The 9355-nt window shown below is 41.3% G+C and overlaps 1 protein-coding gene across 1 annotated transcript; it reads left to right on the top strand.

The window, feature by feature from the left end:
* Positions 1-1267: 1267 nt before the first annotated feature.
* Positions 1268-9043, top strand: cpsf3 (cleavage and polyadenylation specific factor 3). The gene is made up of 18 exons (XM_028041089.1): positions 1268-1453; positions 1842-1905; positions 1980-2077; positions 2634-2762; positions 3272-3449; positions 3549-3638; positions 4484-4634; positions 4714-4889; positions 4967-5125; positions 5549-5695; positions 5771-5923; positions 5997-6105; positions 6687-6785; positions 6966-7060; positions 7809-7896; positions 7980-8046; positions 8131-8227; positions 8845-9043. The coding sequence occupies exons 1-18, from the start codon at positions 1383-1385 to the stop codon at positions 8932-8934; spliced, it is 2061 nt and encodes a 686-aa protein (XP_027896890.1). The 5' UTR covers positions 1268-1382; the 3' UTR covers positions 8935-9043.
* The last annotated feature ends 312 nt before the right edge of the window (positions 9044-9355 follow it).

The raw sequence follows: 9355 nt of genomic DNA, 5'->3' as shown, positions 1-9355 counted from the left end.
TTTGTTTTGTTTTTACTAGATAATATTCTGCTACATTGTTGGCGAATTTCCTTCTCATGAAAACACATTTTGATTTTCCCAAAGAGCCGTTAGTGGAGCAAACATGAGTCAAACTCAGATGAGCACAAAACTGAATCTGTTTAGTTTGGCAAATCAAACTCGAAAGAACAATTTCTGTCAAAGTAATTATAAGACATTCTTACTCAGAACTAAAGTAAAGTCGGTGTTTAATTTCTGATTGTTTTCTACTGCTTTATAAACCTTTTAAAAAAATGACCTATTTCTTTTTTTAAACACCAAGCATCTATCTGAATTTTGTTTTAAAATCTATGGATTTGGGTCATTGCTCAAATGGTACAAGTCAAATAAATTTGTCTTTGCGTAAAACCTGCCAAAACTTGACTTTCAGATATTGTCATGACTTGATTGCAGTACAACAAATGTGCATTTTTTTAATTGAAGTATTTATTTTCTTTTTGTTTTACTTCAAACTTCTTTGCATAAACTGATTTTTGCCACAGATTTTGGATTACTACAGTTACATAATACACTGTCCTCAAGTAAACAGGCTACAATTTTCAGTTTTTCACTTATTTTATTGATATAGGTATATATCAGTATACCTATATGTTTCTGAACATTTTTTTGTAAGTATGAATGAACAATTATTTCTGTGTGTGTGTTTCTAAGTGCCTTGCTTTTGGCCTTCCTGCACCTTTTCTTTGACAGAACCTGTGTAAAATTCTCATGTCTTGGTTTTTTACTGTCAGTTTTGGTGTGGGGAAAGATAAAACTTCAGACAACTGTTGTGTTTTCCAGTCCACAATTGCATGCTAAAGCCACTTTTAAAGCATATATTTTTAGAAAATAAATGTGTGGACATAAAAAGTCATTGTTTCAGTTTATTGAAGGTTATATTGGCAATAACACATACTCAGATTCTGTCTGTTATTGGGGACACTTTAGTATTTTGTGAAATACCTCAAATGTGGTTCTACTGAACAGCTTTCATTTTAATTTTGAAATGATTTCTAAAGAGACTGCAGAGGCGAATTAACTTAAATGCTGTTAACACGGCGCATCAAACGATTACGTTTGAGTTGCACAGTGTCCTTTTTTAAATAGAGTTTATTATTAAGTATTTTAGGTAAGATTGCAGGAATGTTAAGATTTAGTAGTCATAAAGTGTCACAGATCAAGAATACAACAACAAAAACAAATCTACGGTCGGACTTTATTCGTGGAACTGGAGAAGCTAGAGGTTGTACTAACCGGACTGATTTGAGAAGGGACCGGAAGTGTCACCGTGCTGAAGTTGTGGTGAAAGTAGCGGAGTGATGAATTTGTTTGTTAAACGTCTTGTTTAGTTTATTACAGTAAACATGGCGGCTAAGCGTAAAGCGGACGCGATGGTTCCTGCGGAGGAGAGCGACCAGCTGCTGATCCGCCCGCTGTGAGTTTAAATCGGACATTTTTATCCACGAGTCCGCTATTCGTACACCAAACTCCATTCACAAAACACAACTTTTAGGATTTTATCGCATATATGTCCCCAAACACATCATGTACTGATTTTATAAATAACAATAAGAATAATCTTCTCAATTCGGTGACAAGTAAAAGTTTGTTGATTATATTTTTAGTAGTCTTAACACACAGATTAGTCCTATTTTCATAATACTTTGAAATCATCCTCCAGCCCCCAGTTTAACTCTAACTTGTTTAATACCATTCTTTGATTGTATGTAATTGAAATTGAAGACTATAAAGTCAGATTTTTTTTTAAAGCGATATATGTAATCTGGATGAAAGTTATGGCTTCATGGTGCGTTTGTGTGCAGAGGAGCCGGTCAGGAAGTTGGACGGTCCTGCATCATCCTGGAGTTCAAAGGCAGAAAAATCATGGTAACTCTGTTTTTCTTGTTATTTCCCGGACAAAGTGAAAACCCCCAGATTGTAAAACATCTGTTTACCTCCAGCTGGACTGTGGGATCCATCCTGGTCTGGAGGGGATGGATGCTCTGCCCTACATCGACCTGATCGACCCGGCTGAGATCGACCTGCTGCTCATCAGCCAGTGAGTTCAGGAAACCAGCATCAAAACTCTGCAGACCTGCACTAGCGACCTGAGTGAAGTTGGCCCCCCCACCTTCTTCAAATTAGACAAAATTGGTGTCAATCAACTCGGCTACGTTTGTGCTGGTTTGTGCAGCAAAGATTTTCGTTTGTGCTGCTATCATTTTAAAGATATTAAGAAATGTTTTAGAGGTCATCAAAGGTCAACCAGCCCTCTTAATATCTTTAAAATGATAGCAGCACAAGTGAAAATCTTTGCTGCACAAACCAGCACAAATGTAGCCGAGTTGATTGACACCCATTTCGTCTGATTTGAAGAAGGTGGGGGGGCTGGTTGACCTTTTGACCTTTACCCTTTCCTTAATATCTTCAAAACCGAAGCAGCACAAACAAAAATCTTTGCTGCACAAACCAGCACAAATGTAGCCGAGTTGATTGACACCAATTTTGTCTAATTTGAAGAAGGTGGGGGGGCCAACTTCACTCAGGTGCACTAGCGGTGATGTGGATGGTAGATTGGCCAGATCGCTCGGTGCTACAGCTCTGTCCTCTTTCAGCTTCCACTTGGACCACTGTGGAGCGCTTCCCTGGTTCCTGCAGAAGACCAGCTTTAAGGGCCGTACTTTCATGACGCACGCCACCAAGGCCATCTACCGCTGGCTACTGTCTGACTACGTCAAAGTCAGGTGAGTTCAGGAGCTAACATATATAAGAATATCTTGAAATAAATAAATATAAAGTTAAATGTTTAAAAAAATTTAATATAATTTTAAAATGATAAAATTAATAAATATTTTTTAGAAAATACATTCATTTGAAAATATGTATAATTATTTCACTCCATATTTAATCATATCTTTGGTGAGGTCAGACTGAAAAGTTTGAGAAACTCAGGACTAGTTTACCTGCTTTCTGTTGGGGGGGGTGAATTTCTTGCATTTTAATTGTTTGGGGGGACCAAAGTAGAGTCATTCCCAGGGCACCGTTACTGCTAGGACCACCACTGTTCATGTAGACAAACTTGGTCAGTAAAGTGAATTCTGGTTCTTCTAATGGAAATTTAGCATGAAATGGAAGAAAAGGTCTTGGTGGATGATAACCTGGAGGTCTTCTGATCTGATCAAAATAACCCTTAAAACAGAAACTGCATCCTTTGATCGTTGGAAATGATCAGATTTTTTTCCCTCTGTCTCAGCAACATCTCGGCGGACGACATGCTGTACACCGAGACGGACCTGGAGGACAGCATGGAGAAGATCGAAACCATCAACTTCCATGAGGTGAAAGAAGTGGCGGGCATCAAGTTCTGGTGTTACCACGCCGGCCACGTTCTGGGCGCCGCCATGTTCATGATTGAGATCGCCGGCGTCAAGGTCCGTCTATAAAAATATTAGAAGTTGGAGTGAATATGAAGCACTCTGACTAATAGGAGCAGAGATTTTCCTTCTCTAAGTGTTTGTGTTTTTGTGCAGCTGCTGTACACCGGGGATTTCTCCCGGCAGGAGGACAGACACCTGATGGCGGCGGAGATCCCCAGCGTGAAGCCAGATATTCTCATCACAGTGAGTCACCAGACTGAAGCAGCTCCTGTAACCCGTCACCAATTCAAACTGTTTAAAACCATTTTGAAGCTTCTGTTAAAGCTGTTTTATTTAATCTGTGCCACACTACAGTGCCCCCTAGTGTTGACTGTAGCCCAAAGCTCTATTAATGATAACTTATATTTTGTCTTCATTTTAGCTAGTAATGAGTCTTTAGTGGAGGAGTTTTGACCCACTATGCTTTACATAAATTAAGTTAATTCAGACACATTGAAGTCAGTCTTCTGTTATTAAATATCTGTGGATTTTTCCTAACTTCCTCCGAGTTATAAATACTTTCCATTTGGTTTTAGAGCTTTGCTAACTCTAAGGTATTATACCAACATGGTATTTGATGGAAGCTAACGCTAAAGCACTATAGCAACTAGCACTTAGTGGAAGCTAATGCTAAAACAGAATAAAACTAATAAACGTTGAAGGTCCAAGCTGAGAAGCCAGGAGAATGAGGCTGTTTGTAAAGAAACAGATTCAGGTGAGATTTCAGGTAGTTTCAGTGACTAACCTTCCTGAGAATATCTAGAGCAGGGGTCTCAAACTCCAGTCCTCAAGGGCCGCTGTCCTGCAACTTTTAGATGTGCCTCTGCTGCACCACCTGAATAGAATAATTAGGTCATTAAGGCTCTGGAGAACTGAGCTACACAGGAAGGAGATAATTAAGCCATTTCATTCCAGAGTTTTGTACCTGTGGCACATCTAAAAACTGCAGGACTGTGACTGGAGGACTGGAGTTTGACGCCTGTGATCTAGAGGTATCACAAAAGTGTACCAGAACTTTTGAGATGCGCTGACATGTTTTTGTGCGACAGGAGTCGACGTACGGAACCCACATCCATGAGAAACGGGAGGAGCGAGAGGCTCGCTTCTGCAACACGGTGCACGACATCGTGAACCGCGAGGGCCGCTGCCTGATCCCCGTTTTCGCCTTGGGACGAGCCCAGGAGCTGCTGCTCATCCTGGGTGAGTCCAGCTCCATTGCATCCTCTTACCCTATGGCGGTTCTGTAAGTCTGATTGATATGGATCTACTTCTGACCCAGACGAGTACTGGCAGAACCACCCGGAGCTCCACGACATTCCCATCTACTACGCCTCGTCTCTGGCCAGGAAGTGCATGGCCGTCTACCAGACCTACATCAACGCCATGAACGACAAGATCCGCAAGGCCATCAACGTCAACAACCCCTTCGTCTTCAAGCACATCAGCAACCTGAAGGTCACTGAGCGCACTCCGTACGGCATCCAGCTGTGGCTCCACCAATCACTGACTGTGTTTGTGTTTTTTGTTTTCAGAGCATGGATCATTTTGACGACATCGGCCCCAGCGTGGTGATGGCGTCGCCTGGTATGATGCAGAGCGGACTCTCCAGAGAGCTGTTTGAGAGCTGGTGCACCGACAAGAGGAACGGCGTCATCATCGCCGGGTACTGCGTGGAGGGAACGCTGGCCAAGGTGACCCTGATCAAAGATTTTGATTCTAATAGGACTGAAAAGCTAGCTGTGCCAACCCAGAGCACTAATAAATATTAGTTCCACTAATGCTAAAGCAAAGATAGTACTTAGTGGAAGCTAGAGCCATACACAGATCACTTTCAAAGCCAGCTAAAGCGCAACTCTAAAAATTGGCCTGCTAATATCAGTTAGCAGAGGTTAGCAGCCTTTTGTCTGCTGAGATTCAGTTGTGCTGTTTTTAACCCACATTAGAGCTCAGATAAAACTCTCTGGTTATAAAGGCGCACTGACTTCACACCGGGTCACTAAATTAGACGCCTAATCAGCTCAAAGGTTTGGCAAAACCAGAAGCTGGTGGTGCAAAAGCTCCTTCTTGTGGTAGATATGTGTTGTCATGTCTGATAAAGGGCTGTTGTGTCGCAGCACATCATGACTGAACCTGAGGAGATCACCACCATGTCGGGTCAGAAGCTTCCTCTGAAGATGTCTGTGGACTACATCTCCTTCTCAGCTCACACCGACTACCAGCAGACCAGCGAGTTCATCAGAGCTCTCAAACCTCCCCACGTGGTAATCCGGGCTCCGCGCTCCATACAGATCTGAGTCCAGATGAAAAAGCTGACTGGTCTTCGTTTGGTCCTGCAGATTCTGGTCCATGGAGAGCAGAACGAGATGGCCCGACTGAAGGCGGCTCTGATCCGGGAGTATGAAGACAATGACGAGGTCCACATCGAGGTCCACAACCCGAGGAACACCGAGGCCGTAACTCTCACCTTCAGAGGAGAGAAGCTGGCGAAGGTTCGTCTCAGCGTCTTCGCAAATACGCAATGCAATCCGACGGCGTTTTAACTCCCAGCATGCCCTGCTGCAGGTGATGGGTGCGCTCGCAGACAAGAAGTGCGCTCAGGACCAGAGGGTCTCCGGGATCCTGGTCAAGAGGAACTTTAACTACCACATCATGACCCCAGCTGACCTCTCCAGTACGTAACTGTCCAGTCCAATCACAGAGCTGATACTGCATGCAAGTTGCACTCAAAACTGGGATTTCAGACTTCCCAGTTGGAAAAATCAACAGGAACGCCCTACGAAGTCAGATTTCCTACTGGAAAATTAAGAGCATCTCCAACTCCAGTTACATTTTGTACGGCTGGTTTTACTTTTCAAAATGGCCGCTCCTCACATCAGCAGTAGTGAGATGTGGGCGGGGTTTCATCTGGTGGACCATCAGCCTGGCGGGCCACCAGGCTTTCCTTTCATCCCCACCAGGCTAAGCATTGTTTTATTTATTTAGTTTTAGTCTTTTTCAGGCTTTGTAGTTGGTGGTTAGTTACTGTTAACCTTTAGTGAACTGAACTTTGAACTAGTTCTTCTTGACTTTGAACTGCCACCATACTGAACAAACTTTAACTTTTGAGAACTTAAATGCAAACTTACAAACAGCTGATTTTAAGATGTAACCAGTAGTTTCTGTTCCTTCAATTTTAGTTTTTCCTGCGGTTCTGTGTCCCTGAATGCATCGCGCCGAGGTGCGTTCATGTTGCTTGGTTCCCTCTCTGTCCAGACTACACGGATCTGTCCGTTGGCATGGTGACCCAGACTCAGGCCATCCCGTTCACCGGACCCATCTCCCTGCTGGTGAGCCAGCTGAGAAACCTGGCAGGTAAACCAAAAACAGAAACTCACCTGAGTTTTTATTTCCAGACGCTTTATGCTAGCCTCTTTTAGGGAATTACTCTGATTCTTTTCTGACTGACAAACATGTTGTCCATGTTTTAAACCTGCTTTACTCTACCTGAGGAGGCCAAGTCTCACCTGCGCTGTTTTGGTGTTTTCTGTGCAGGCGACGTGCAGCAGGTGGAGAAGACGGAGAAAATCACAGTGAAGATCTTTGAAAGCATCACGCTGGTCCATGAAGCCGGCATGGTGCTGCTGGAGGTCAGTCTATTCTCTCTTACTTTAAATCTTTATTTATAAGTTGCATCATATCATGGCTAATTTTGTGACAAATAGTACATATTTTGTATTTCTGGTCTTTGGCTTAAATTTTAATAAAACATACTTGGTAATATAAAACCTAAGATTGCAATTTTGATGAAAAAAAAACAAAAAACGTTATAGTTTTGGGTATCACTTTACACAATGATATCCTCAAAGTCAAAATATACAAAAGCAATAAAAATATGGAATGCCAGAAGAGCCAAAAATGGCAATTAATTTCAGAGCACAAAAATACATTTGCTTTTTATTATTTACCTTTGGTTAACATATACTTTACTTACATTTAAAAAAATAAAAGAAATATTTAAAAAAATTAAAGTCTTTTAAGGAAATACTGGAAATTGTTTAACAATTGTTCATGTACATAAAAATTCTAAATATAAATAATGTGTAAAATATGAATTTGAAACATTTGTTTGAATTTTTTCTGTGTATTAAATCAACTAATTTAGTTTTATCTTCATGCTTACTTGTTTACATGAAAAAACACAAACCGTCAGTGAACAAATATTTAAATTAAAAACACAATTTTTATGTTGGTTTCAAATTAGCATAGTATTTGTAATATTTCTCTAACCTATGTAATATGAAGTTGAATTATTATTTTATACATTTCCTTATTTAAAGGTTTTTCTCTGACAGTGCAGCTGGTTGTTTATGTCAAACGTCTCCGTTTCCTCCTCAGTGGGTCGCCAACCCGCTCAACGACATGTACGCAGACGCCGTCGCCACGGTGGTTCTGGAGGTCCAGTCCAATCCCAACGCCCAGAAGTGTCAGTAAATGCAACACGACCGCCTGCAGGAGGCACTCTGGGACTCGGCTGGAGCCTCTAACCTTTGTTTGCTTGTTTTTCAGTCCTGGACAGCAGGAAGGAGACCTTCGACATGGAGGTGTTTGTGGAGCGTCTGGAGCTCATGATGCAGTGAGTCCACGCGGCACACAAACCGCTGTTTTCAAAATAAAAGCCTGACAACTGGAGCAGCAACCTGAGCGCTTTGTGTTGCAGTGACATGTTCGGGGACGACTGCGTGAATTTCAAAGACAGCAGGAATTTGTTTGTGACGGTGGACGGCGCCACGGCAACAATCGACCCGGAGACGAGAGTGAGTACAAAAAAAGTCAATGTTTCAATACAGCAGCGCCCTCTTCAGGCTGAGAAGAGTTCTGTTTCCTTAAAGGGGCAGTATCATGTAAAATATACAAAAGGAATAAAAGTACGGAATGCCATAAGTACCAATAAATACATCTGCTTTTTAATACTTCTCCTGGTTAACATATACAGTTAAAAAAAAAATCAAAACTTTAAAAGTCAATATTATTATATAAAATCTACTTTTTTGAGCTTTACATCATGTTATGTTATTTCTGCAGTGTTGCCTTGATTCTTTCATGCATGTTTGAGAAATGTTTTAATCTCCATGGCAACCTAGCTCCATCTTCGAGGACACAGCTCCTTCCCCTCTCAGCTCCTTCAGACTAGCCAGCAGCAATTAGCAAACAGCTGGTGGAACCGCTGAGCTCATTATAGGAGCTGCTGCTCAGAGCAACGCTGGTAAAAACTTAAAGGGTTAATAGAGGAACCATGTTGGGACGACTTCCTGAAGGCGGAGTTTTTTAAAAAAACAGAGACCCAATTTGAAGGCGTTACATTTTGATGTCAAATTTCTTTTTAGTCATATTTGATGTAGCATTTTTATAACAACTGAATTTGACCATGCAGGCGGTGACGTGTCCGGACGACGAGCCTCTGAGGGAAATGATTGAAGTCGCCATCCATCGACTCTTTGAGGCCCTCACGCCTGTCTTCTGACAGGCCACGCCCCCTTTATTTCAGCACATTATTTTTTTACAATGCAGCTGTTGTCAGATGTCCGTAACGATTGTTTTTGTACAAAATAAAACAAATTTTGCGAGATTTTTCTGACTAGTCCTACTTTTCTTACAGGAAATTCTGTGTTTAGTTTGACAATTTTTGAAAATAAATCTCATTAATTCCTGTTATTTATTTAAATTTGTTCTGGAACAGGTAGTATCTTATTAACTATATATTTTATTTAAAATTGACCTGTTGGAATTATATAACTGTGGAAGAAAAATGATTTTTTTGAAAATGTTCCAGCTCTGAGTGTAAGGGAGGTGATCACATGACTCAGATAAATCATATTTATCCATTGGAGGAAACTAAAGATATTTGGTGAGATTAGAACCACAACAAATGGAAATGTGGTGTA

The sequence above is a fragment of the Xiphophorus couchianus genome, chromosome 15, assembly GCF_001444195.1.
Source record: "Xiphophorus couchianus chromosome 15, X_couchianus-1.0, whole genome shotgun sequence".
Classification (NCBI taxonomy): Eukaryota; Metazoa; Chordata; class Actinopteri; order Cyprinodontiformes; family Poeciliidae; genus Xiphophorus; species Xiphophorus couchianus.
Note: the sequence above shows the minus strand (reverse complement) of the source record. Positions and strands in the feature narration are given on the sequence as shown.

Coding starts and splice junctions, on each gene's coding strand:
- cpsf3 (XM_028041089.1), top strand. CDS start 1,383: ATGGCGGCTAAGCGTAAAGCGGACGCGATGGTTCCTGCGGAGGAGAGC. Junction 6,786..6,965: donor CCAGCTGAGAAACCTGGCAG/GTAAACCAAAAA, acceptor TTTTCTGTGCAG/GCGACGTGCAGCAGGTGGAG. Junction 7,897..7,979: donor CAATCCCAACGCCCAGAAGT/GTCAGTAAATGC, acceptor CTTGTTTTTCAG/TCCTGGACAGCAGGAAGGAG.